This window comes from Sphaerodactylus townsendi, linkage group LG10, assembly GCF_021028975.2.
Source record: "Sphaerodactylus townsendi isolate TG3544 linkage group LG10, MPM_Stown_v2.3, whole genome shotgun sequence".
NCBI classification, from domain to species: Eukaryota; Metazoa; Chordata; class Lepidosauria; order Squamata; family Sphaerodactylidae; genus Sphaerodactylus; species Sphaerodactylus townsendi.
Genome location: NC_059434.1, coordinates 40520769 through 40548765, shown reverse-complemented (window position 1 = coordinate 40548765; position 27997 = coordinate 40520769). Strand labels below are relative to the sequence as shown.

At 39.8% G+C, this 27997-nt stretch overlaps 1 protein-coding gene and 1 long non-coding RNA gene across 3 annotated transcripts; both read left to right on the top strand.

Annotated features, from left to right (window-relative positions):
* The first annotated feature begins 323 nt into the window (after window positions 1-323).
* On the top strand, window positions 324-20104 carry MSMO1 (methylsterol monooxygenase 1). 2 transcript variants are annotated; one of them, XM_048509702.1, is made up of 6 exons: window positions 324-474; window positions 2240-2545; window positions 4681-4829; window positions 12504-12630; window positions 18152-18306; window positions 19210-20104. In XM_048509702.1, the coding sequence occupies exons 2-6, from the start codon at window positions 2288-2290 to the stop codon at window positions 19415-19417; spliced, it is 897 nt and encodes a 298-aa protein (XP_048365659.1). In that variant the 5' UTR covers window positions 324-474; window positions 2240-2287; the 3' UTR covers window positions 19418-20104. The 2 variants fall into 2 exon arrangements, with proteins under 2 accessions (XP_048365659.1, XP_048365660.1); XM_048509703.1 differs by lacking the exon at window positions 324-474 and adding an exon at window positions 801-1021.
* A 322-nt stretch (window positions 20105-20426) lies between these two features.
* Window positions 20427-23342, top strand: LOC125440124. Its single transcript, XR_007245638.1, has 2 exons — window positions 20427-22083; window positions 22611-23342. It is a non-coding gene; the product is annotated as an uncharacterized LOC125440124 (long non-coding RNA).
* Window positions 23343-27997: the final 4655 nt, after the last annotated feature.

Here is a 27997-nt window from a genome sequence, read left to right as displayed (position 1 = left end):
CGGGCCAATCCTACGCATATTTGTACAAAAATCCTGTTGAGTTCAATTAAATAAGGCAGGATTTATTTTGTCTGCCTGCAATCAGCCAAATTCCATTCTACTCAATCCCAAACAAATGTACGCACAACAGAAAGAGACCCGGGAGACTAAAGAAGGTTCCTCATTTCTATGACAACCTTTCGTCTCTGTGATCTTCCTACCCTCCAAGCTTTCGTCACAGGGGCCCCGCTCCAGACGATTGGCTCTCTCCCGCAATCTCACTATTCTCACTCCATCCCTGCAGCCAATAAGAGCGCGCAATACCTCCCCCGCGCTCTCTCGACACATACCTGACTAGGACGAAATATCGCGCAGTAGCCAATCGCAGAGCGGAGGGTTTTCTGTTCCCGCCAATGAGAAAAAATGTATTGCAAGAAGAGGTGCTGGAGAGCCGCGGATGCTTGTAGATGAAACGAAGAGCCCTAGATCCCGCAGGTGAGCATCGGGGTGGGTGGGGCGGGTGGTGGTGTGGTCGTGCAGTGGAGGCTTCGGTGGCTTTCCCTGCCTGGGATCGGGCCATGCTCTCCCACAGACTGGGAGAGCATGGCCCGATCCCAGGCAGGGAGTAGGTTGCATAAGGCGTGTTGTGCTTTCCCTGCCTGGGATCGGGCCATGCTCTCCCACAGACTGGCCCGATCCCAGGCAGGGAGTAGGTTGCATAAGGCGTGTTGTGCCCTTTTCTCCGCTTCTTCCAACCCCGTGTTTATTTGGGAGCGAGTCTTTTCTGCATTCCGCTTGTCTCTCTGCATGCAACGCAGAACGGGACGGCCAGGACTTGTGCTTTAACTTTAGTTGCGAGTCACTACCCATTGGGTAGTGATGTACCCCTCTGTTTATGGCTTGAATCCGGCCCAGAGAGAGGAGTGGTTGCCCAGTGGAATCGAACGGGGCAGGTTCTGCAGCAGTGCAGTGGCCTCTTTGGATTAAACTTCATGGATCCGGAGGTGTTTGCCAGGGTCTGCGTAAATGTTGCACTAAAGAGGTATATTCCTGCAGCTTCCTATCGCCTGATCGTGGCCCTCTGCAGTTCCTCAGAACTTATTTCCGTGAATACATTGTTCCTTTTTGTCGTTTTAAAGTACTACTGAATTCACAATACAGAGAGAGGAAAGAATACTTGAAATCCCATATTCCTTCCCACCATGTATTATTTATGACTTATTAAGTACACTGTTATTCCCCTCAAGAGAAATTAGAGTTAGGATTTATACTCCCCGCTTTCTCTCCTTTAGTAAGACTCAGGATGGCTTACAAGCTCCTTTCATTTCCTCTCCCCACAACAGACACCTTGTGAGTTAGGTGGGGCTGAGAGGGTTCCAAAGAACTGTGACTAGCCCAATGTCACCCAGCAGAAATGTAGAAGTGCAGAAACACATCTGATTCACCAGATAAGCCTCTGCCACTCAGGTGGAGGAGTAGGGAATCAAACCTGGTTCTCCAGATTAGAATCCACCAGCTCTTAACCACCATACCATGCTGGCTGTTGTTCCTCAGGAGGTGACACCGTTGTTAAAGACTTAACTTAAATACTATGTAGAATATTTAAAAATGTTTTGTGATTGCTTGGTTTTTAATTGATTTGTCACTGATCTTATTGTTCTGATTTCTCTGCTTTGATGACTGGCTTCTTATAAGCTAGTGCATGGTGTATTTGTAATAATTTGGATGGTTAATTGCTTTTGCCGTTAGAGAACAAAAATGTAGTTTATAAAATGGTTAGGTAAATAAAAGATGTCCCCAGGAGGGATGTTGATTTCTGCATATATGCTGCTTTTCAGCTGGGCTGGTCCTAAAATCTGCATAATGAATCTTATCCTTTTCAAAACAAGAGTTCTGTTAGACTCAGGAGGAATGATGAGTTGCTTTTTTCATATGCCAGTTTTAGCAACTTTATGAAACTGATAACAGTTCAAGGATCCAACTGGGAGATTGGTCTTATTTTCTGGCGTATGCACTGCCTTTCTTCCAATGTGGCTTGTTATCATTCTGCATTCAAGAGTGTAAAGTTTGTGTGGAAGAGAAGCAACAGTACCAAACTGGCCTTTTAAAGCTCAGGTTAAATTCAGACATCCCAAATCAGCCTGGGTTTTGATGACTGGTATGAATCTTGTTACCTCTCAGACTGGCTTACTTGTTAAGGTGTCTCTTTGGTTATACTGCTATTGAGAGTAATCAACCTTGTTGTCTGAATATTTTTCAGATTCATAAGTGTTGCAGAGAAGTGACCACTGGAATGTTCCAGAGCTGAATGATGGCTACTAATAATAGTACTGGCATACTGACTTCTGCTTACCTGGCTGTAGAATATGTGGACTCTTTCTTGCCCCAGAATCCGCTGCAGCAGCCATTTAAAAATGCTTGGATCTCTATGCTGAATAACTACACTAAGTTCCAGATTGCAACCTGGGGGTCACTTCTCGTGCATGAACTAGCATATTTCTTAATATGCTTGCCTGGATTTGTATTTCAGTTTATACCTTACATGCAAAAATATAAAATACAAAAGGTAAGGTGATTTCATTTTTTATCTGAGAAATTTGAGATCTGATTTCATGTGGCATTTTCCAGTCAATGTGTCTCCCTACTCTTAAATGTCTTAAGAAAAATAGGAAAACTAATTTTCAAATGTTCTACTGCTGCGGAAGTACACATTGAATAATTTTGTTCAGTTGGGACATGAGGGATAAAGCACCATGCCGCCATTGCTGCCCTGAAAGTAGGGAGGCCAAGGGCCACCATCTACACCAGCCTGATGGTGCCTAGAGAGCAAAACTGGATAAGACCAGCTTGCTTGGGTTGACAAGGTGGACTGAGGGTGGAGCCAGAGCATGTGAGGCCCTGTATGGCCAGGGGACACTGCACCTCCACCTCTTTTCTCTGCACTTGATGGCTTTTGGTGTTGTGGAGACAAAAAAATTGTTGTGGGCCTGAACGGTTCCCAGGTATAATATAGCAATATAATATCTATTATATTAATCGGTTCTGGGTCCCAACAGAACCAATGCTGTTACTAAAAGGATACTATTTGATCATCACTGAAGTCTCCTAACGTGTCACTAGTTCACAGCAGCTAGTATAATAGAACTAAAACTTATTTCCTATTAATAGCTTCAGCGCCCAAGGGTCTAGTCTTTAATAATATACCTTTGAAGCACACTCAAGCTTGTCCACTTATTGGATTGGATTGAGCAGTTCATTAGCGGACAACTGCAGATTTCCCCCATATTCATCTCCTCCCAGCTGCCCATTTTAACCCTGGGAAAGTTTATTCTTGGGATCGTTGGGACTTCTTTGGACTAATAGCTTTGTGGGTTGGAAGGCGGAAGTGGGGATAAGGAAGGAAATGAAATTGTCTTTTGTCTGCCCTTAGCTATTAGTTTGTGCAGGTCAGAAATGTTTGCTGGGGGGAGGAGAGAGGGGAATTCTTGTGTCCAAAGGCTCCTGGATCCAGCATGATACTTGTACGTATGGATTAATATATAACTTGACTATTGTTAAAATATTGTAATGTGGAAGTCAAATTCAATAGAATATTAATATTCGATATCTACTTACCCAGGTCATAGACAAAAAAAGACAGTCAGATGCTAAATGCATTAAAGGTTATTTGAGTGTTGTAGATATGAAATATAGTAACTTATTTCCCGGTGAGATTGACATATGTATCACCATTTAATGATCTGCAAATTTCAAATACGCCCATTGGCAACAGGGTTCTTGCTGTAAACTGTGAAGCCGTTTCTGTTCTTGTTGTAAACACTGCCTTGGATCATCACTTTGGGTTGGATCTAAATGAGCTATGGGGCCATAGGAATGATGCTTGCATTGTGAAGGAGAGAGAGGAGTTCCTGCTGCTTCTCATCTTTCCAGTACAGACTCCTGCTTTGCCTTTTCGATGCTGTTGAAAGTCTCTTGAGACCCCAAATGTAGTATTCTAGGGGAGTGGGGATGGCAGGGCACATCCTGCTATTTTACCATCGCTCCTGTGGTGGTCTTCTGGATCCAGCTCAGTAAATTCGGGCAACACTTTCGGTCTTAGAGCCCTTTCCAGGTTGAGCATCTCATCAATTTAAGACCATGAAGCTGTCCTCCAGGTGTCACAGGGCAATTTTAATATCCTTTATGTTTTTATTCACTAAGTTAGGGGAGTTTGGGTTGTTTGACTGTTTGTAAAGAGAATTATTAAGTGTCCTGAGCGGCATAATTAGTAGGTGTTGGCAGCACCTACCAAGGGTTTGTACAGCTGAGTCAGAAGACTTGGCTGTTTGGAGAAGGATTCAGGCAAGAATAAACTCTTCGTGTGCCAAGAAGCCCATTTGCCTTACTCTACTCTTCCAGGAGTGATTGGATGGTAACAGGCTAAGATGCAGATCTGAAATTGAGAAGACCACCAATAAGCCCAGAAGCAGAGGGCTCATCTTTCTCTGTTAACTTTCATTTGGTTTCTCTCATTCCCTGAAGCTGATCTGCATTTTTTTTGGGGGGGGGGTGGGGGGGTTCCGCTGGAACAGATTCATAAAAAAAGAATGGGTTGTTTACATTTAGTTTTGAGTTACATTTAAAATGCTGGTGTTTTAATATGCTATTTTGTTTCTATGTATGAAATCAGCAATATTTAAATACTTTTTTTTTTAATTACAGGATAGACCAGAAACATGGGAAATGCAATGGAAGTGTTTCAGAAAACTTATGTTCAATCACTTCTGCATTCAGCTGCCTTTGATATGTGGTACTTACTATTTCACAGAATATTTCAACATTCCTTATGACTGGGAACACATGCCAAGATGGTAAGGAAGTGGGAAAGCTGTTACATTAGCAGCCTATGCAGTCGGAGAGGGCAGACTGCTCAAGGACTTCAGAAATGGTAGTTTCAAGCAGAATTTTCCTTGTAGCATTAAATCATTCTTCTCATTATGAATTACAGCCTTGTCTAGGTTATGGGAGTGTCATAGGAAGTAGTAGTGTGATCTTGCAGCGCTCACAGAAAGAATGTGCAAGTGTTTTTCCCCTCTAAATTTATTATTTTTATTATGTTTGAAGGAGATTTTCACAGAAGGACAGGCTTGTGCAGTTTCCCTATTGTTGATGTGTCTGCCAATACAGCGCAGTGGCAATGGGGCTTCCAAATGGCAAGTTTCTTTGTCCGAGCTAGCCTGCAGCGGCCACTCTCTCCCCTCAGGTCACTGGGGCTTTTTCGGTTTTTAAAAAATACTCAAATTACTACATCAAAAAACTATTATAACCATATGTGTAACAGGTTCTGTTCCACTCTCAGTAAATTTCAACACCTTTCCCTTGTATCTCTACCACAGAAAGGATAGACTCTATAAAAAAAGAAAAGAAAGCCAAGGTGTTACACATTATTACAAAGGCACAGAGAGCCAGTGTGGTGTAGTGGTTAAGAGCAGGTGGATTCTAATCTGGAGAACCGAGTTTGATTCCCCACTCCACCTGGCAGAGGCTTATCTGGTGAACCAGATATGTTTCCACACTCCTGCATTCCTTCTGGTTGACCTTGGGTTAGTTACAATTCTTCAGAACTCTCAGCCCCACCGACCTCACAAGGTGTCTGTTGTAGGGAGATGAAGGGAAAGGAGCTTGTAAGCCACCTTGAGTTTCCTTAGAGATATAAATCCAAATTCTTCTTCTACAGTTCTGTAACAATCTCTAATTGTAAATTACCCTACCTTCTTTCAGGTTATTAGACATCATAATTTTTATCTGAAGTGACTTGGTTAACATCAAAATTGACATTCAATGGATTTCTCACTTACACACTCAATGCCCCCACCCAAACTACTAAAGAATCCGTAGTGCGGGCCTGGCATGTCTGATTTCCGTGCTAGTGAAATGTTGTATACCATTGCTCTCTCCGCTCACCCATTAACATCTTTAACAATGGCTTATCTTTTAATTTTTAAAGATCAGATTATTTTGATCATGAATGCATATATTCCTCCTCATTCGACATCTTTTTGTTATGAGAGCTGTTGCCTTAACTTGGCAAATTGCATATATGAATTTGAAATTAAATATCCCAAGCCACAAATAATATTGTTAGGCAGGGGCGAATCTAGGCAAACTGGAGCCCGGGGACAAAATCTGAGTTTGGTGTCCCCCCACCCCCACCCCATGTATGGACGACCACCCTCCCCCACAACGACCAAACAATGATTTTTTGCACCAGCTCACAAAACACCTCCCACCACCAGCAAAACATACATGGCTTTCTCCCCACCAACTCTCTTTCCTAATTGTGTCCTCACACCAACCCTATGAGGTAGGTTGTTAGCCTCAGAAAGAGCTCCAAGCCAGTGCAAGTGGGAATTAACTTTTAAGCATGTAAATCTCTCACAAGTCACCCCCAAGGTTTACCAAGCAAACATCAGCATCATCTCTCACAAATCACCTCCTCACCCCCAGCAAAACATACATGGCTCCCTCCCCACCACTTTCCTTCCTAATTGTGTCCTCACACCAACTCCTGTGAGGTAGGCTGCTAGCCTGAGAAAACAGCTCCAGAAGCCAGTGCAAGGGGAATTAACTTTTAAGCATGTAAATCTCTCTCTCAAGTCACCCCCCCATCTGAAGGTTTACTCAAAACAAACGTCAGCATCATCTTCAGTTCCTGCTGCTGCTTCTGGGCTCCCTGGCTCAGCTTGCCTTTTTTCCTGTGCCTGCTGGCTTCCTAGACTGCCCAGGAGTGGGGAGAAGGCTTCTGAGTAATGCCACACTTAATTTAAGGCGAATAAGGCATGCTGGGTTAGAGGGAGGGGAGGCGGAGCTTCAGCCCAGCTCCTGCTCCTCCTTGGAGCCCAGTGGGACTTCTCCCCTGCCCCCTGGACACTCCAGGCCACCGTACAGAGTGGGCGGGGCTACAACAGGCACTGGGAGCAGTCGGCTGCTTCAGTGCCTGCTTTCTAGGGCTTGCTCAATCCCTCGCTCTGTAGGAGGATGTTTTGGCGCACCCCACGTGACCTCAATTGATGCGCCCGGGGACAAGGGGTACCCCATGTCCCTAGGCAGGAACGCCAGTGTTGTTAGGTGACTTTAATGCTCACATTGAGAAAGGTAACTTTAAGGTGAGGGTAAATACCTATGATGATCTTTATAATGGCAGGAAGAATAAAAAAGAACCCTTGGTTAACAAACTTGGGATAATTTTCAGCCAATTAATCAACAAGTTTGGCTTTGTAATAGTAAATGGCAACTTGGAGGGTAATTGACATGGGGAATTAACTGACTATAATCATAAGGGTGCAAATATGATCGACTATATGCTAGTATCACTATTTCTTTATAATAATATATCACATTTTGAAGTAGGTGGCTTCCAGAAAGCAACCATCAACCACTTAAATTTTGCATTTCTGTACCTGAAACTGTGGGATGGTAGGACAGCAATACCTCATATTGAAATTACAGCTAATAATTTGTTTCAGATGGTCATGTATATTTCAGAATGAATTACAACAGGTGCTGGACAATGAGCCTCTCTTGAGATCAGGGAAAAATTGCTCGTCGCAAAAGATATAGAGAGTGTCCTGACATTTTATGGAGAATTAATTGAATCATTGGGACCTATCCTGATCAAGAGCAGTAGAATATCAAATGGAAGAGGGGAACTTAGGAACAATGGGTTTGATAGAGAATGCTCAAATATGAACAAAAAAGCCAATGCAGACATGATATTAGATTATGTGAACAAAAAGAAACAAACCGCTGATCTAAATCTTTCTGTGAACTCTGTAATTAAATGCCTACTCAGAGAGGGAAAAAACTTGACCTCAATAAGAGAATCTTGGCAAGAGCTTGCCTTGGCTTTAATTCTAAAAGACAATGAGGTTCTGGCACATACTTGCAATTTTAGAAGGAAGGATACACTATGAGTTAAATTCTTATATATTCAAGGAGTTATGGGGAGAATACTTTTCTAAATTTTTTAGTGATTAGACCCATGAGGACAGAATAGTTAGGTGTCTTGTTTTTTTTTTTAACTTTTATTGTAACTTGAAATTATACAAAGAAACGTATAGTTACATAGTTCTACATCTCGTCATACATCTACAAGACCTTTGCACAATCGTGCATAATATAACATAATTAAAAAGTAGGAACTTCTTCTGTATCCACCGAGAGTCCAGAAAAGCGAACAAAAGAGAGAACAGTTCCACAGTTTCATAGGACTATTCTCTCTAACAATAATAAACTAGAATACATTTTTAAAGCATTTTACAAATCAGTGCTTCTGTTGTTATACTATCTAAAAACAAAACTTATTTACCTATAAACATTTATATTAAAAAAGAGAAAACACATAGGAAGACATCTGATGACTTGTCCTTCAGATTGAATGAAGTTATTTCCATTCAAAGTTCTAATTTGCTTAAAACAAAGGGAAAAAAAAAGAATAAGATAGAAGAGCATAACCAAAAACACCTTTTTTACATATCTAATATAATTTTATATTTTATATGTTTTTTGTTAATCTATCTTTTTTTTTCAAAAAAACTGGAACAAGTGAAGGTTTCCATGTTTTATGAAAATTAGTTACGGTAGATCTTTGAGGCTAACAGAGAGTTTGTCAGTATTCATGATTTCTATTACAGCTTTAAAACCATGCATTGCAACTGGGTGATTTCCTATTTTTCCAAGTTTTTGCCACTTGGATTCTTTGCTACTGTTGACAAGTATTATAGAACAAATTGATGTTATTTATCTTCCCATTGTCTCTTGGAAAATCCCCTGCAGCAAGTAATCCTCCTTTCAGGTAGCATTTGAAATTTTTTATTGGCCCAGAATCTTCTTGGACCTTCTTGTGAATTTTTTTTTTTCCAAAAAAACTCTTCTTTACTTTTAATAACTCCACCATTGGTGGAAGTATGTGCCTATCTTGTTATTACACTTCCAGCAATAGGGGGGATTTTTGTCTTGTGTCAATTTTGATAGTTTGAGGGGTGTAATATACCACCTATGGAATACTTTTGTTGAAATTTTCTTTTAAATCCATACTTTGGGTATATCTGCTATGATTCTTCCATGTATCTTTCCCACTTTTTTGTACATACATTAAGCTTTTGCCTATATCCTGGGCCCACTTAATCATCACTTCCTTTATAGTCTCTTGTGTTCCAGATCTGTTTCCAAGAGAAATTTATATATTTTACTTACCAATTTAGTTTCTGATTCCCATAGGATCACATCCAATTTATTTATTATAGTTAAGTGCTTCTAACTCCCTTGTATTATGCACGCACTTTCAAGAAGACCTCTCTAAGTTGTGCATATGTAAACCAGTGACAGTTATCTGTTCCTATTTGAATATCATCCCTGTTTTTCAAAAAAAATTGGTTTGTCATTTTCCCCATCTTATTAAATTCTTTTGTATATTGGCTACACATCATTTTGCATTAGGCAGCATTGTCTGTCTTGGGAGGGCTTCCAATCTCTCGAGACCCATACTGGTAATTTACTATAGAGGTTCACCTTATATTTCTCTCCCAAATTATTAATAGGGGTCTTCTTATGGCATGATCTTTTAAAATTTACCATTGATTTTTTTTTTTATATAGGCCAGAGATATTCATGCCAGCCCCAGCAATTGTCAAACTTCCTTCAAGCTGTAAAATTTGTTTGTTTGTTAACATGATCCAGTCTCAATCCAAATCAAGGCATTAGAGTCATTGATATAGTTTGAGGTCAGGTACTTGACCAACCGGCCTCTCTCTTGGTATCTATTTAATGAGGTATATTCTGATTCTTGGTCTTTTTTGTTGTTCCACATAAATTTCTTGCTAAAATTTTCCTCCATTCACATAAATATTTTTAGAAGATGTGATGATTGGGATATTTCTAAATAAAATACATCAACTTTAAGTAGTATCATCATCTTTTATAAGGGGCTATTCATTCACCTAGAAAAGGAGATATTTTTAAATTTTCCCATTTAGTCAGATCTTTTTTTAGTTCCTTCTCACAATTTCTCATAGTTGTTTCTGAATAAATTATTATTTCTTTTTTCAAGAAAAAATTCCAAGATATTTTATCTTCGAGGTTTGGTCTATTCCTGTCTCATTTATTAATTTTTCCTCTCCTTGATTCTTTTTTATTTAAATGGGTATAGAAACATTTTTGTTTTTTCTCTTTTGTTAAGAATGAATCCTGCCTTTTCCCCATACTCTTGTATTAAATGTTGTAGTGTATTTAATTTTTCCTGGGGGGTATCTATGTAAAACAAAAACTACGTCATCTGCAAACGCTTTAAGTTTTATCTGTTCTTTTTTAATTTTTATTCCTTTTAAATTTTGGTTTTCTCTTATTTTGTTTAATAATATTTCTAATACCGCATTGAACAGTAGAGGGGACAGAGGACAGCCCTGTCTTGTGCCTTTTTGGATGGTGAAACTGTCCGATAAATTACCATTAATTTGAAGTTTTGCAAACTGTCGATTATATATACTTGATATCGCTTTGTGAAACAGATCTCCAACCTTCATTTTATTTGTTACGGATTTAATAAAGTCCCATCCAATTTTGTCGAAAGCCTTCTCGGCGTCTAAGAATACTATCGCTAATGGATCTTTTATTCTTTTTTCTGCCAGCTCAATAACATTAAGTACTGTTCTTATGTTGTAGTATCCTTGTCTCCCTTTCAAAAACCCTACTTGGTCTTTGTTTATATATTCATTCATGACTTTTTGAAATCTTTCAGCTAGTATAGATGTAAATAATTTATAATCGTTGTTAAGCAAAGAAATAGGTCTATAATCTTTGGGGTGTAAACAATCTAATTTTTCTTTTGGTATAAGGGAGATATAGGTTTGTTCCCAAGATTCCGGAAGGGATCCCTCTTTTAGAATATTATTCATTACTATCCTTAATTGGGGCGACAGTATATCTGCGAATTTTTTATAAAATTTTATAGGGAGACCATCTGGACCTGGTTAGGTGTCTTGTGATGATCTCAATTTACTCACCTGAGTGGCCCATTGTATTTATCAGTGAAACAAAATTCCTAATTTTTATAATGAGGGATAATAAAGTCCCTGATGAAAATTTTATTCCCTATGATTTATTTGAAGATTTCCAGAACTTGTGGGCATTGTTTTAAACACCCTGTTCACTCCTATAGATAGCCAACTAACTATAGACTGTGAAGTCTGCTGGATGTAAGCTTTATTCAAGACATGTCCTATTGAAGCTGGAGATATGGGTAATAGAAGATAACTTGTTATCACCAGATCAAATTAGATGTAGGTAGGAATATTCCATCTTGAATCATTCCCTTCTGCTGCAACATGTTGTTATTATTATTATTGATATCCTAATGAGTCATCTGAGCAATTATACATGGCATTTACCAATCCCAAAGCCCATTTGATTCCATCTCAAGATATCTATGAATATAGGTCATAAGCTGTTATACTCTGTTTCACAAAAAGATGTTAGTAGATTGGGGTGCTGTATGGTTTCCGGGCTGTATGGCCATGTTCTAGCAGCATTCTCTCCTGACATCTGTGGCTGGCATCTTCAGAGGATGTTAGTAGATTGTATATTTCTCTGCCACAGAACTCAACATACCAGATCTTAGTTGTAGAATGTGCTCTGCCAGGATCCTAGGAACTACCTTGCCCTCCTCCCTCCATCCATGAGAAAGTTTGATGATAGTTGTTCAGTGTAAATGCTCTTGTATCAAAGTACCACGTTCAATAGTGCACAAAATAATGGTTTTGACAAAAGCAGTGCGTGAAAATGAATGACAATTCTCATATTCGTTCAGGACTATATTCTAGTGTGAAAACATACAATTTTCTTGACTGCTGCGCCTCAGCTGACTGTACTAACATCTTTATCTGAGACATATAGAGTAGAGCAGTGGTGGCGAACCTTTGGCACTCCAGATGTTATGGACTACACTTCCCATCAGCCCCTGCCAGCATGACCAATTGGAGTGCCAAAGGTTCGCCACCACGGGAGTAGAGGATCAGACTAGCTCTCTGGCCAGTTGTCTGGCTCAGTAAAAACCATAGAAGGGGTTTGTCAACGCTGCATTTTGACCCTGGTACCTTTTCATCTATACATAAATGATACAGTAGAATTTTGTTGGGTCCTCATTTCTTTCCAATCATAATAGGTGGGAAAGTCTTGCTCTATGCAGATGAAATATTGCTAATTTCCTATACCCAGATTGGTCTTAGGAGGCTGTTGAGACAGGTCAGCTCCAACTATAAAAAATCTATTTCATGTTAATTTTGGTTTCTCACCCCTTGTCTAGCTAGTTTTTAAAACAGAGATAATGGGAAGTTTCTACTTCTTGCTGATTCCTCATGTTCATTCTCTTGCAAATACTCAGTGACATATATTTTATTGTCTAGGAGCAGAGGTACAGGAGAAACAGTGGGGAATGGAATATCCTGTCCTGTTGAATCTTACCTTTAAAAAATATTTTCCCTTTTTCATAGGTTTGTGATACTTGCCCAATGTTATGGGTGTGCTGTGATTGAGGACACCTGGCATTATTTCCTGCATAGACTTCTGCATCACAAGAGGGTATACAAGTACATCCACAAAGTACATCATGAATTTGTGGTATGTATAACCTTAACTTTTCATGCTTGCATAAGTTAGTGTAACAGTGTTGTGGGTGCATGAATATATAGGATAGCTGTAATTAATACTTCTGGACAAGCAGAAAAAGGACCAGTATACATATCCAGATATTTCCATTGAGTATTATAGCATTGTGGTTCCTTGGCCTTGATATTACTGGGAATGCAACTTAGCCAGGGCTGAATGGCTTCATAAATAAAAATTCTTCAATATCTCAGGACTACTCCCTGAATGATAGAATACACCAATGGTAATTGCTGCCATGCTCCCAAAGCCCAGAAATCCTGTTATATTTTATATCTGTTAAAAGCCTGCTTTCCTGAAACAATGGATCTCACTGCCAATTCTATAGTCCTAAAGGTTCAAAAACATTTGACAAACTTCTTTATAGAAAATTTATTATATTTTAATGGATTTTTTAAAAAATGGAAATGGAAGTGAATTTGTTGCAAGAAAACACAGAAAAGTGCTGATTCCAGAAAATTTTGGCTACTCCTTTATGCAACTTTTCAGGTTGCACAATATATTTTTGTAGGTGGGCAGCCTATAATTGTAAATTCAGTTGTTTTGTACATTTAGGCGTCAGGCCAGAGACCGCCTCTGGTCCCTGAGCAGCTGTGGTGAGAAAAGATAGCTTAGGAAAGAAACCCCCAAAATCAGACCTCAGAAGCAAAAATATAAGTTCTACTGTACAGAATAGGTATCTGAACAGAAGGTGACCCCTCCCAAGGGAGAGGCACACTCCCCATACAAAAGACCTTAGTCTTTATAGATACAAAGAGTACATACGTCATAGTTCACAACCGCACCCACATACATAATCTTACTCCGTACAAATGCTATAAGCATGAACCTTAAAATCTGATTGGATAATCTGCCTGTATCCTAGGTGTCACATTGAAGCTGCATGTCCTCTCCTCATGTCTGTTTCCTTACTCAAAAGCTGGAATTTTTCTCTGTCTCCTTGCCATATGCAAAAAGGACCATAAACTGAATTTTGTCTTTTCTGGTTTTCAATCAGATAACCAGTTTCCCAGGGTGGGTTTGAATCATAAAACTTCTCTTTGCATTTTAAAAGATGAAACTAATTTTTAACACATACATCATTTGATTCTAATATAATAGAATTATATTAAAATACAAGTAAATATAAATCTCTCATTATCATTTCACTGTTCATTCCTCATTAAGATATAGAAAAATCATTTTCAACTTTCTGATCAAACTCCTTTTCTCTATTCCAACCTTTGATCTCTTTGTGGCTATGTTTGTTAAGTTCCACATAGCTGTCCTATCTAGCCAGGTTGCCAAACAGGTCTTGAATATGTCTTCTGGCACATCTTAGTCCTTAGTGATAAGATTTTATCTTTCCTTAACCTGTATGATCAGTGCGTAACTGCTGACATGCTGGTCTCTATACAGAGAAACCCCATTTTGATTTTACAAATCTCTGGTTCTTACAAACCCCATATTTCTTGATATCAAGTACAATTTTTAGGCCTTTGGCCCATCCTCACATAGGTAAAGTCATTGTGATAGTTTTAGTTTTAGTCCTTTTCCTAATTCTAGAGTGCAATTTGCCCCTTTCGTTTTTGTTGTTCACTTAGTTGGTTTTAATTGAGCCACTGGCCACAGACTCTTATTCTATATCTGCCGTCTAAGCATTCTGCCTTCACAGATGGCACCAATGTGAAGGCAGTTCACATTTTGTGTCGTGTCCTATGTATTAACACAGTGTGCTTTCTTTTTTTATTGTTAGCCAGATACCAAAGCAGTGTTTTTATACTTGGGTAAACTGCAATAAGGCCATTTATTTATTTATGCTGTAATCCATATTTGTTTCTGTGTGTGTTCTTAGCTTTAGTATATAGATTATCCAAAGGAAAGGGAGGACAGGACTCTGGTAACTTCAGTAGTTGTATTGAAGAGATTTTTTGATAACTGCAGCTTCCTGAACAAGTGTGAGAGAACCTCTCTTCTACACTGCTCTTTATAACATAGCGGATGCATTTGGTTGTTTTCTCCTCATCAGACTTCCTAAAACAACAAATACAAACAAATACAAATACAAAACCTTTAATGGCATATAAAGAGTGGTAAAATACAGATTATGTTAAAACCAATTGACTAAAATTTACACAAAGGTTTCACTCTTGATCCAAGTGCCTTTGTTAAAAAACCTGGCAACTGATTCAGTAGTGTGGGGATGATGGTCACTAAGCAGGTGTGAAACTATTTCCTTGTCTGATCTCACTGAAAATTTCTTCAAGATGGCCTCGAGAAAAAGCAACCGATAGACTGCCAAATCTTTGCAATGAAGGAGCACGTGTTCAGTTGTTTCGGGTAGGCCCGCTGCACAGGAACAAGTCCTGTTCTCCTGTGGGATGCCATGATATCTGCCTCTTGTTTGGGCAGTCGGTAACACATTTAGCCGAGCAAGCATAAAATATCTGCGGAGATGTGGATTGATTAAATTACTCATATATTTAGCCATAAAACCCGGCAATGGTGGTGAAATGCCATAAAATGTGGGAGAACAAGTTCTGCAGGCTCCAGCTGTGAGAAGCTGCCCTTCAATGTCAAGAGTACGTTGTTTCAAAACTCAGAAAGCCTGTCTTTCGTCCATCAGTAGGAGTTGGTCAAAAGATACACCTATGTTGTTTATTTGCTTGATAATTTTGGTGTGCCAGGTGGAGTGGAAGTGGTCGCTTAACAGAAAATATGTGAGACTGCCCGGGAGGGCTCTATAATGAAGGCGAAGCCAGTATTTAAACAAAGAGAGCCAAACCCGGGAAAAAATTGTCTTGGCTCCGGTTTCTAAACAAAGAACTTGATACGTGACTGAGTTTGGAAGACCCAATAAACGACGAAGAAACAAAGATTGAACACTCTCTAATTTATCAGTGGTTTTTGCTCCCCCCCAGATTGGAGCTCCGTAAAGTAATTGTGGCAGTAGTTTTAACTGAAAAACTTCCATTGCGGCAGGAAAAAATTGACCGCCTCTGGTGTGAAAAAATCTGGATATTGCCAACACTTTGATTTTACTTGTATTGAGAGTCTGGTGGATATGAGAGGTCCAGGTTAAGGAATGATGGAAGGTGATTCCTAAATATCTGTATGAATGGACCTGTTCAATCAATGTACCGTTTATTTTCCACGTGCTGATCTTTTCGAATTCAAAAAAACTCAGCACTTTGGATTTGTTATAATTAATCGACAGGGCACTGTTTGTGCAGTACGTCGCAAAGGCTTGAAGTAGTCTTTGCAGGCCCACCTTGGACCGAGACAGTAACACAGTGTCGTCTGCATAGAGAAGTGCACATGTGGGTCTTTGTCCCAAAATGGGTGCGTGACTTTCAGTCTGAGATAAATGAGGAGCAAGGTCGTTTAAATAAAGATTGAACAGGAGAGGAGCAAGAATACAACCCTGCTTGACTCCCTTGTTAGAAACTATAGGTGAAGTTAGGCGGCCCGCATCGCATCACAAATCTAACTTGACAGGTAGTTGAGGAATACAACTGGCGAATAAGAAACAGTAATCTCTGGTCTATTCCCAACACAGTCAATTTTTCCCACAGCTGATTCCTGGGGATAGAGTCGAATGCGCATTTCAAATCTAGGAAAGCCGCAAGGAGTTTCCCACCCTTGGGGTGGCAATATTTCTCCGCCAAATGGTTTAAAACCAGACAATGGTCAAGGGTGGATTTACCTGTGGCATATCCTATCTGTTCCGGGCCTAGCACTGAAGAGGACCAGGCAGTGAGACGTATCATAAGGTACCTTGCGTAAAGCTTACTAGCCACTGAAAGCAAGCTTATGGGGTGATAGTTAGATGGATTTGATGGATTGCCTTTTTTATGTAGAGGTACAATGATAGCTTCAGTCCAGTGCTTAGGGATACAGCCACTGTTGTTAATTTTGGTAAACAGGGTAGCCAAAATAGGGGCCCAGAACTCCGGGAATCTTCTAAAGAGTTCAGGTGGCAGGCCATCAGGGCCTGGCGCTTTCCCTTGTTTTAGGTCAGATATAAGGGTGATCACCTCGTCAACAGCTGACAGGAGGCCATTCAGGTAAATGCTTTGCTGCTCCAGTTGCACATGGAGTATCCAAAAGTTCTGGATTGCAGAAAATGGCTGTAAAATGTGTCCTCCATGCTTCCACTGAAATCTGAGAACTGATGGCTGTATAGGGCTCGCCGGCACTTGAATTAATTATGCGCCAAAAGCTTTTGCTGTCTCTGGAGTTAAAGGCTTGATGGAGATTGTTCCAAATCTTTGTAAGATGTAATTTCTTTTTGGTCTTTAAAAGATCATGATAGGACTTTCTAGCTGCGAGGTACTCTTTTGATAGCGACACTTTTCCTCTAAGTTCACAATGATGAAATAACTTCCGGAGTTGGGACTTGCTGCTCATACATTCTCCATCAAACCAGGTGGAGGGATTCACTGAATGTGAAAATTTATGATGTGATTGATTACTGGAACCCTGAATGGTTAGATAGGAAACCAGTTCATTATAGATTTGACAAACCTCCTCTGCTGTCCTTGCAGCAGTTAACTGTTGAAGAAAGTTAGCCATCCGATCATCAGAAATAGAATGAGCGACGTTTAGTTCAGTTTCTTGCGTCCAGCGAAGCCGGACATGACAGGAAGACCCTTCTTCCTGAGCTGATTTGCTTTGAAGGGATTTGTTTATTAGTCTAAGAAGAAGGGGAGAGTGCTCACTTTCCGTTCGAGCCATAATTGCAAAGTGATCAATGTGGTTTGTTAGTTCAGGCGATATTATTACATAATCAATCACACTCACCCCACGTGCAGATCTAAACGTGAACTTTCCAGGGTAATCAAAGGGAGGAAGACCATTTAAAATTACCCTATTTGCTGATAGGCAAAGGTCTATCAAATGGGGAGCTGCTTGATTTATGGTGTGATCGCTGGACAACCTGCATTGAGATATGGTGTCAGATTGAATTTCATCCAAATTTAAGCCACATCTTTGACTTAGAGCTGAATCATTTTCTCCGATCCTGGTGTTAAACAATAAATACATCTGACACAAAATTAAAGCAAATGGTTCTGCCATTGCTGCAGTTCTCAGCTTGGAGTTTGACCTACCTGTGAGTCTTGTCCTACCAACGGACAGCTGAATGTTTAAAGTTGGTTTGTTTTGATGGGGGTTTTAACTGTCCTTCTAAGTCTTAAATTGCAATGTACTTAAGGGACATTATAACAGATACACACTTGAAGGACTGCAGATGCCTTTACCATCTGGCAGTTTTTGAAATGAGGGAAAATTGCTTAGACTTTGGATTCTATTTATATCTCTGCCATTTTTGTATATACAGTTGAGTGCAGGACCTGGGGGGGGGGGGGGGCGGGATTCTTGTACAGGACCTGCTCATGTGTATCTGCTTGTGTGCATGCAAGCTTAACATTGTTCAAATGTTGTTTAGGAAGTAGGATAACACACTTTTTCTTAAAAGTGTTCTTTTTCTCCTTAGGCTCCGTTTGGGATGCAAGCAGAGTATGCTCATCCTCTGGAAACACTTATACTTGGGGCTGGATTTTTTATTGGAATAGCACTCTTCTGTAATCACCTGATTCTTTTGTGGGCATGGGTAATTTGTCGCTTGCTGGAGACCATTGACGTCCACAGGTAAATATTCTTAACATTGTTTTAGTACTGACTCCATGTGTTCAGACTCAGAGCAACTAATGTCTCAATAGGGTTTAAAACAATTAAAAAATGAATGTCCTTATTCTAATAGTGTGAATTTAACTCTGGGATGCTATGTGTAATTACCTGGAAGCATGTTGTATCTGTATTAGAGGCACTTGCTTCTGCATTTATATGAATGTATTGCTTCAAATGAGCTCGTCTGCGTTTCCCTGACAACAAGTTTGCAAAATGAGTTGGATGCAGTCAGCTTTTTCACTCACTCTTGCTCAGTTCCCCCGTCCTACATGGAAGAGGATCCCGTTTTTCCATTTTCTTAATGAAAAAGTTGGTTGGGTTTAATCCAACATTTTGTCATTGATTGGACAAATGGGCCAGTTGATTTTCTGCATAAAGAACTGTTCCATGATACTGCACAATGTTTCTCTGTATTTTGAACATGTATGGAATTGTAATAATAATGGGACCTAAAGGTGGTCAACGCTGACAAGGTTGTGCCTTAATGTAATTACTGTGTATTCTCCTTGGGCAGTTTTTATTCAAACATCTGTCATATCTGCCTCCTATTCACAGAGCCCTTTCTGTAATTCATAGAGCTCTTTCTGTGGCCTGACTGTGCATGGTAGTCTCTCATGCAATGTATTCCAGGCACAAGTAGATATATACTCTCCAATTTATTTCCTGAAGTGTTTCATTTGTGCTTCTGTCACTTCAGAAGTTTGTGGTCCAGTAGAATAGGCACTGATTTTTAAAAGTTTTTAAATTATAGTTAGAAAAATAAATGAATGATTAAACAAGTAGCCCTGTTTCAGAGTAAAGGAAATGTGGAAAATGCTTCTGTATCACTGTTGTGAAATGCCTCTCACTCTTTTTTTAAAATAGCGGCTATGATATGCCTCTGAATCCTTTGCACTTGTTGCCTTTCTACGGCGGGGCTCGCTTTCATGACTTCCATCACATGAACTTTGTTGGCAACTATTCTTCAACCTTCACATGGTGGGATAAAATCTTTGGTACAGACTCTCAGTTCCAATCTTACGTGGAAAAAGTGAACAAACAGAAGCAAGTGATGGAAAAGAAGACCAAGTAAATTGTACTCCTGCGAAGGAGAATGGGTATTCAACAAACACAAATGGCTGCCTTCTAAACTTTTAATTAAAACTGGAAAGTACAACACATGCTGCAATACTAGAGCAAAATCTGATTTAACGGAAGCCCAAGAGCAAGTGTGCTGGCCCTTTGTCATGTAGAAGAAAAAACTTAACTGCTGTAACATCCTAATGGGAATACATTCCTTTTGAATAAAAAAAAATAAAAAATGTATCTTTACCTTTGGACTGAACTATTACACACCTCTGGGGTACAAATATTAAATTTTGCAGAACTTGTAAAGTGCAGCCATGAAAATTGTGATTTTACCAGTTTTCTAAACCGTACAATGTTAAGGAGGACTTTCGTGGGAGCAAATATACTCCCACAGCTTTTTGACAAACAATTTGCACATTTTAATAGTTCTTAATTCTAAACCTTGTACGGTCTAGAGTTATTAAATTGTTTTAGATTTGAAAAAGCACCTTTTTTCCTGTTTGGAAAGAGTTGTTTTATTTTATTTTACAGAATCTATTCTGTCAGTGTGCTTGCATATCATAACAATTTGTAAACTACTGAATAGTGGGTATATTTTACATTTATGGTTTGCAAAATAATACAGAGTTGATCTCATTTTTGCTCCTGTTTGCTGTGGAACAAATTAAACCATATTGGCTTTCAGACTGTTTCCCTTTATACTGTATTATTTTTGTGTGTGTGTTATGTGCCATCAAGTCACTTTCAACTCATGGAGACCCTATGAATCAATGCCCTCCAAAACATCCTATCATTAACAGCCTTGCTGGAGTCTTGTGGTCATGGCTTCCTTTATAGAGTCAATCCACTATGTTTTAAAATCACATCTAGCAGGTCCAAAATGAAATGTGTGGGTGGGAACAAGTCATATCTAGCATCGGATGTTGTGGGTTTTCCAGATTGTATGGCCGTGTTCCAGAAGTATTTTCTCCTGATGTTTCACCTGCATCTGTGGCTGGCATCAAGAAACGTCAGGAGAAAATACTTCTGGAACACGGCCATACAATCTGGAAAACCCACAACATCCTAGTGATTCCAGCTGTGAAAACCTTCGACAATACATTTCTAAGGTATTTGTGTATAGGGCAATGATATCCATGGTGGCTAATCATGCACCCTTAGGAATGGATCTACCTTATATCTTACAAATAAAGTCACTGCTGTCATGAATATAACTGGGAATCAGCTTCAAAAAAGGTTGCAGGAAAAAAAATCAAATTTGACAAGTGGTTCAAAGATGAACCTCATATTGGAGACTATGGGATGACCTGAGGGAGGTTTCACTCCCTTATGAATTTTAAGCAGGGAATAAAGAATGGGGGAATCAAAGTTCTTCTTAATGAGAATGTTATCTGTTTTTTGATCAAAGTACCCCAAAAGGATGCCTTCATTAACAGCTATTTTGGTGATATTCCGAATATGTTGAGTAGGGCCCTGCGTAATAAAAGTAGTCATTAGAAAATTGTCTTTGAATTTTCCAGACATTAATCATTCCTATCCATCGCAACAAGCCCTCCCCCTTTATCAGTGGGCTTGATGACAATGCTTTTATCTGTCATGAGGTCTCTTAGTGCTTGCTGTTTCTCGTTGGAGAAGTTATTTCTAAAAGAAGTATATCTAAGTTCTCTATTTTTTTTAGTGACCACATTAGAGAAAGTGGCTAATGCAGGGATATCAAGTCCAGGAGTGAAGCTGGAACTTGGTTTAAAGGGGTGGATCTCAATATGGGAACCTTTAAAGTAGCTCTTAAATTTGATATTCCCAACTAGCTTAAAGAAATCAATATGTGTTTGAAAGGTCTTATTTAGGGGTTGGGATAAAACCCATACCCAAATTTAATACTTCCAACTGTGTGGCAGTTAGCATCTTAGATGACAAATTAACTACTAAATCTTGTGTTTGTTTGATGCTCTGTTCAGGAAACTGTTGGTTATTGTTTCTGTGGTTGTGGTTTACTGGGTGGATCCTCACCAACAGAGATAGAAGAGGACTCTGTACTGTCAACATCAGTGGAACTGCCTGACTCCAAATCTCTCCACCCAACTTGTTTTTTGGAACAACTCATAGATGTTTTTGAAAGCCAACTGTCAAAATAACCTCTAATAATATGAGGAATCCCTATTAAATTTCCTCTTCTTAACACTTAGATTGTTAATTTCAGTCTCAAGGGCTTGCTTGCATTTTATTGTCAAAGTGAGTTTGCTGTATATCCCTTTTAGTCTTTTCCAAAGACTCCTCAATATTCTAATCCAATTTCCTAACTTCCTCAATGGACTTCTCAATTACAAGGACCATAAGATTGTGGGAGCACTTATTAAGGATAAATATCCATTTATTAGTAAATTTTTCATCCATAGAAAACAAAGCAGGACACTTCTGGATCCTCAACCCGAGTGGTATTCTCTTGTTAATGATGTGGTACTTAAGCATCTGTGCATGCAGAGGAAACCTCATTCTCTTTTTCTTATTAATGTTAATTCCGCTCCAATCAACATTATCCTCAGCTGGGCAAATTTCACTAGTATCCACGCTATCAAGAATTCAGCTACTCTCAGCATCAGAAAATGCCATTCTATCATAAGTGGCTGCCGCCCCAGAATGTGATTCAACCATGCTATGAGGTTGGAGTAGGTCAGTGATGGCGAACCTATGGCACGGGTGCCAGAGGTGGCACTCAGAGCCCTCTCTGTGGGCACGCGCAAACAGAGTTCGTCATGGGGGGGGGAATCGCATCTAGGCTGGCCTGGGCCGCTGGGCTCGATTATTAGCATTAAACCTAAGACCTAGTTTTGAGGACGCAGTGTAGGTAACCCAGTTAAGCGCTGTTAAACCCCACTGATTTTCATGTGAAGAACTAAAGCGTGATCCTTTATCTGGGAATAAGCTCGGTTGCTGGCAATGGGGCTTGCTTCTGAGTAAACCCTCCTAGGGTCGTGATTCACCCGCTTGAAGAGTTCCATGGTTGCTTCAAAGCAAAGCCAACAACTACCACCAAGCTTACTCCTGAGTAACGCATGCTTCGGAGCCAACCATTTTTCCTAAACTAAAACCTCAGTATTCAGATTAAATTGCCGTGTTGGCACTTTGCTATAAATAAGTGGGTTTTGGGTTGCAGTTTGGGCACTCGGTCTCAAAAAGGTTCACCATCACTGGAGTAGGTGCTCACTGGTCAGTCTAATATATAAACATACACCTTAATGGCTCCCAGTACACCAGTCTTTCTATCTTCAAATACATTCATTAAAGCTTTTATGTGTGTGTCTAAATTATTCAACTTTTATCACTCAAAAAATGATAAGCCTCCAGTTGTTACAACTGATCTCCAGATGACAGAGACCTGGAGAAAATGGCTGCTTCGGAAGGTGGACTTTGCCCATTGAATTCTGTTCCCTCCCCAAACCCTGCCTTCCTTATGTTTCACCCCTGAATCTCCAGGTATTTACCAAGGCAGAGCTGCCAACCCTAGATCCCCCCCCCACCCAAGACCATGGCCACTTTGCATACACAGGTGACTGTTCCCACCTACTAAATATAGATCAAAATAGGCTCATATCTAAAATGTACAAATGTATGTGCTGTCAAAATATTTTCTATACTTCCTTAAACTCCTCAATTCTGTAAAACAGGAGCTTGTAGCTAAGTTATTAGCAAACACTGATCCAAGTGTGACTTTGGCAGTTGCACCTTTTTTTGGCTATGGCATCTAATTAACTTTTACTGTGTAATCCCATTTATTTATCATTTTATGTATGTTTTGTAAAACTGAATTCTGTATATATGAATTTCAGATATTATGTTGTTTGCAAATGTACCCTTTTCCGTTTGCTCATGACTTGTTAGTCTATGAGCATCAAATAAAGAATGGAATGGAATTATTTATGACATTGCAACTTGTTTGGCTGCATTGTTTAAAACCTTGAATCCAAGGAGATAAGATGAGATAGGAAAACAGATGTAAAGTAAAGGTCAACACACTATCTTAGGTTTGCCTGAGTTCAGGAATAATGCATCTTCAAAGACATTTTGTTTCCAAGGACCATGGTGAATGGGTTCTGAAAGCAATGCAGAAGCATTTATTTGATATTATTTTGAGTGTTTATAATCCTATCAGAGAGAAATGGTCTGCTTGTAGATGGAATGGGGCCCTCATAGATAAGTTTGCAGCTTCTCCACTGTGACAAGACATTCCTTTTGTATGGTTGGGTAATTTTTTTTTGTCTTGGCTTAGGAAAAACAATAGTATGGAATTGTTTGTCAGGTACTTTATGAACATATTCACTGCTCTGTCAGAACCATCATTGTTGAAACTTGCATAATGGGCTTTGGGAGTGTCAGAAGCTTGCTGGCGCAGATCAAGAAGAACATGCCATTGAGTTGCAACATTCATATGACCCCATTCAAAAGGTGTTCCTCGATCAGAGTTTAGGAGAACCTGAAGCATCTGAGATCTCCTTATTAGATTAGATGTGAGAAGCAAAATTGTCAAAAAGCCAATTGTGTGTGGAAACTTTAAATGTAGTTCATGTTTTATCTGTAAGAGTACTATGGAAATAAAATGTTTTGAATGTCCCCCTCTCCCCAAAAAACCCATATAAAAAGGCATTGTATATTTTTCCATCTCTAACTCAAAAAATGTTGTATATGAGATAAAATGTGAATGTGACTTATTAAACATAGGAAAAATGTCAAGGCACATTAAGGTTAAAATTTTGGAGCGCTTATCATGGATCAGAAATCACATATTAGATGTTCCATTAGTAACACACTTTCTGGAGGTTCAACAAGCACCTGAGTCATTGAGATTCTTTGTAACAGCAAAGTTTAATTCGGGCTCTATAAATATCGACTTGACATGACATTGATCTCAATTAGATTCTTATTAGATACATAGACTTGGCACCATATTACCTATAGTTCTAAATGTAAACTGGAATTTGACCCATTTCTTTTAAAAGAGCAAAATGTCCCAACTGAGCCTAAGAAGACTGAATATAAGATGAAGCCAGGTTAAGGCAAATCAAGGATGCTGGTGAGCTGATAGCAAGATGTTCTGCAAGGCTGCTCTTTTGTCATATAAAACTACTCCAGTTAACATGGAAACACTATTGCCAACCATTTTTTTAAAAAAGGGACTTTAAAATTATGCAATATAATTTAGTAACTATTGTTGTCTATGTTAAGTGTTCTGAATGAGAGACTCCATTGTTAAGATATAATAAGTTTGCTTTTGAGTAAAAATTTACATGAAGTGGTGGGATTCAGCAGGTTCGCACCACTTCGGCAAAACCAGTTGTTAAAATGGTGCTTGTAAACAACCAGTTGTTAAATTATTTGAATCTCACCACCGGAACCGGTTGTTACATTATTTGAATCCCACCACTGTTTACATGGATATTTGTTTTGCTTTGAATACATGGGAGAACTGGTTATTTGAGATCTTGCATTGGTGGTGCCAGTGACGTAGGCATAGATTTTTTATGGGGGGGTTGGGGGTGAGGCCACGCCCCACCTGCCTCTGGGGGGTGGCCACGCCTCCCCAAGCCCCACCCCCAGCCTAAGTGCTTATAAAAGCAGCTCTCTGAGGCAAGGGATGGCAGACTCCCGTGACCCGCCCGCCCCGCTTCCCCCCACAGTAGAAGAACATATTTTTAAGAAATCTCCACCAGTTGCTAAGAGTGTAACAGCACACAAATATCTTTAAAATGGCGATGGGGAAAATAACTCGGCTTGGCAATGCTTTGGGGAAATGGCTCACTTGGCAATGTGAGAGGCAGACTGGGAGGGGATCTTTTAGACTATGTATATGGGGAAATATAGCATGGAGCATTCCGTGGAGTTACACAAGGAGTCCAAATTGAGTTTAAAATGTTTATATAAATTTGGTTTCAAACACACATACAGGAAGATATGGAGGCACATACACACAAGTTCCTAGAGATATAAAAAGGTGAGAAAATAGGTTGGGATGATAGAGTGGGAATTGGGAAGGCAGCAGGGTGATACATTACCTAATGGTTCCAATGCAGCAGATGAAGTAGAAGGCAGGGACTCTATACCAGCACAGAGATCCCGGAGAAGGACGATATCATGTCTCACACCAACTTGACCAAGGGAGGTTCAGGTTAGAAATGAGCAATGAGCTTAAGGTGAGCAAGGCTTTTATAGGGTGGATCGCTAGTTTGGCAGGAAAAGAGACCCTTTGCATTAGATTTCATTTCTTACAGCTGTGCTGGTTTGCAGGGGCTGAGCTAATCAGTAGCTCTATTTATATATATATAAACCTTTATTAGGCATAGAATCCATATAACAGCCAACATTGTCCAAACAAGTATCCCATACATGAGAACCATTGCAGGTAATCATTTAAAAGTTTCTATAAGGAACCTAGCTACAAAAGTTAAAATCTCGGAGGCGGAATTGCTTAGTAGAAATGTAATAGAGTATTCATTAAAGATTACAGGACAAAGAGCAAAAAGTCTGGTCCTAGATCCCTTGTATTTGGGGCAGTCGTAGCTCTCTATCTATTGTCCTAAACCCAGGGGTTAGTAGCCAATTGTTTCCTTGATTACATTAGCAACACCTTGAATAGGTGGTTGGAAGAGCGAGTCTCTGGCTATTGTAATTTAGCTGAGGCAGCGAGATTAAATCAGGGATGGGAGCACTTAGGAGCTTTTAGGAACAGCTGAAGGGAAGGAAGGGTGCAGCATCTCAATTCAAGGGATAGTTCATATTTACAACTCTTTTGACTGTAGCTCTGGCTAGGGTGTGGACATCAAGGAGCAAATGAGTAGATTTATTTTCTACTGACTGTTTGCTATTCCTTAGGCTTGCTGTTAGCCCATTTTATCCTCCGCCACACCATATATATTTGTTAGCCTTAATATTGCTCAAAAATATATCTTACATATACCTTGTATTGATAAATATCCCGGCTTGGATGTGTGATTTAAGATGTGGGGTGGAAGGGGTACATAACAGCTCCCAGCTGGCAGCCGGCAGTCCCTTCTCACTCCCCTCCAGGCAGAGAGGTAGCTAGGAAAATAGAGCTCAGTGCAAAATGTGAGGTTTGCACACACCCACACACCCCATGGGCGACTGCTGTGATGCTGGAATCCACCCCCAAACAGCATCACTTTCAATGGTGTTTAAATCAGGGAGCCCAGATTCTCCTTTTAAATCCTCCTTAAAGGGAGAATCTGAGGTCCCCAGATAATATTGAAAGTGATGCTGTTTTGGGGTGGATTATCCCCCACCCTGAAACAATATCACTTTCAATGTTTAAACTGGAGACCTCAGATTCTCCCTTTAAATCCATGCTGAAGGGGGTGGATTTAAAAAGAGAATCTGGGAAAATTTGGGGGGTGCCTGCTGTCAGGGGTACAATTGTTAAGCTAGCAGCACCAAACTTTCAGGGTATCTTTGGGAGACTCTCCTATGATACCACCCAGGTTTGGTGAAGTTTGGCTCAGGGGGTCCAAAATTATGGACTCTCAAAGGTGTAGCCCCCATCTCCTGTTAGCTTCCATTGGAAACAATGGGGGATGGGGCACCCCTTTTGGGGCCCCATAACTTTGGACCCCCTGAACCAAACTTCACCAAACTTGGCTGGTATCATCAGGAGTGTCACCTGACGATAGCCTGAAATTTTGGTGCCACTATCCTAAAAACTGCGCCCCCTGCAGGCCAAAAACTGAAAAAACACTTAAAATACAAAAACCCACAAACGGGGGGACAGAGCTTCGGACATGCAATGGGGGGGGGGTCTGATCCCGAGAACCCCTCCTTATCTATGTCCTTGGGTGGTGCTTTTGTTGTTGTGTGATGTTTGTTGCATCTGTGCCTTGCTTGTGAAGTATTTGTATCTTTTGTTTCCAAGCCAGAAAGAAAAGAATATTTTCTTTTAGTGCTATCAAGAGAGAATCCTTCTTGGATGAGTTTTCCAGCCTTATCTAGTTCATTGCAATGTATTGTTGAAGGCTTTCAACAGCCAGTATCATATTTTTGTAGCTTTAGCATCATCCATTGCCTTCACAGTAATAGCAATGTTCAAGAAATACCAGCCTTTAATACCTTATCCCACCAGGAGGTGGCACATAATGCGTGTCAGCATTATTATATACTTTAAAATCTTATCAGATTTCTATTTTTTACTTACTTTACAATCTTGAGTTCTGTATAACCCTGAGAATGGAGAGGAAACCACAAAGCAAAATATGATAATATTTGAAAGTATGTAATAAGTGCTGTGTGAAGTCTTCTTTTCCTCATACTTGCATAATAATGAAGGTTCTTGTAATAATTCCATTTGTTATAATGCTTTCTTAAATCTCTGATTAGGTGCTTCAAATGCATGTCCCCAGATTAAGATATCAGTGTAAACTTTGGTGCCCTCAAGGTTTTAAGGAGACAAAGTGTAGTTCCGTGAAAGGTCTCTCATGCAGACTTTAATCCAAATGGAAGTATGAGACAGCAATATTTCCAAAATGCAATGTTAAATGTACAAAGCTCTGCACTTTCTTTATCTACAGGTATCTGCCAAAAACTG

Coding starts and splice junctions, on each gene's coding strand:
- MSMO1 (XM_048509702.1), top strand. CDS start 2,288: ATGATGGCTACTAATAATAGTACTGGCATACTGACTTCTGCTTACCTG. Junction 2,546..4,680: donor AAAAATATAAAATACAAAAG/GTAAGGTGATTT, acceptor TTTTAATTACAG/GATAGACCAGAAACATGGGA. Junction 18,307..19,209: donor GAGACCATTGACGTCCACAG/GTAAATATTCTT, acceptor TTTTTAAAATAG/CGGCTATGATATGCCTCTGA.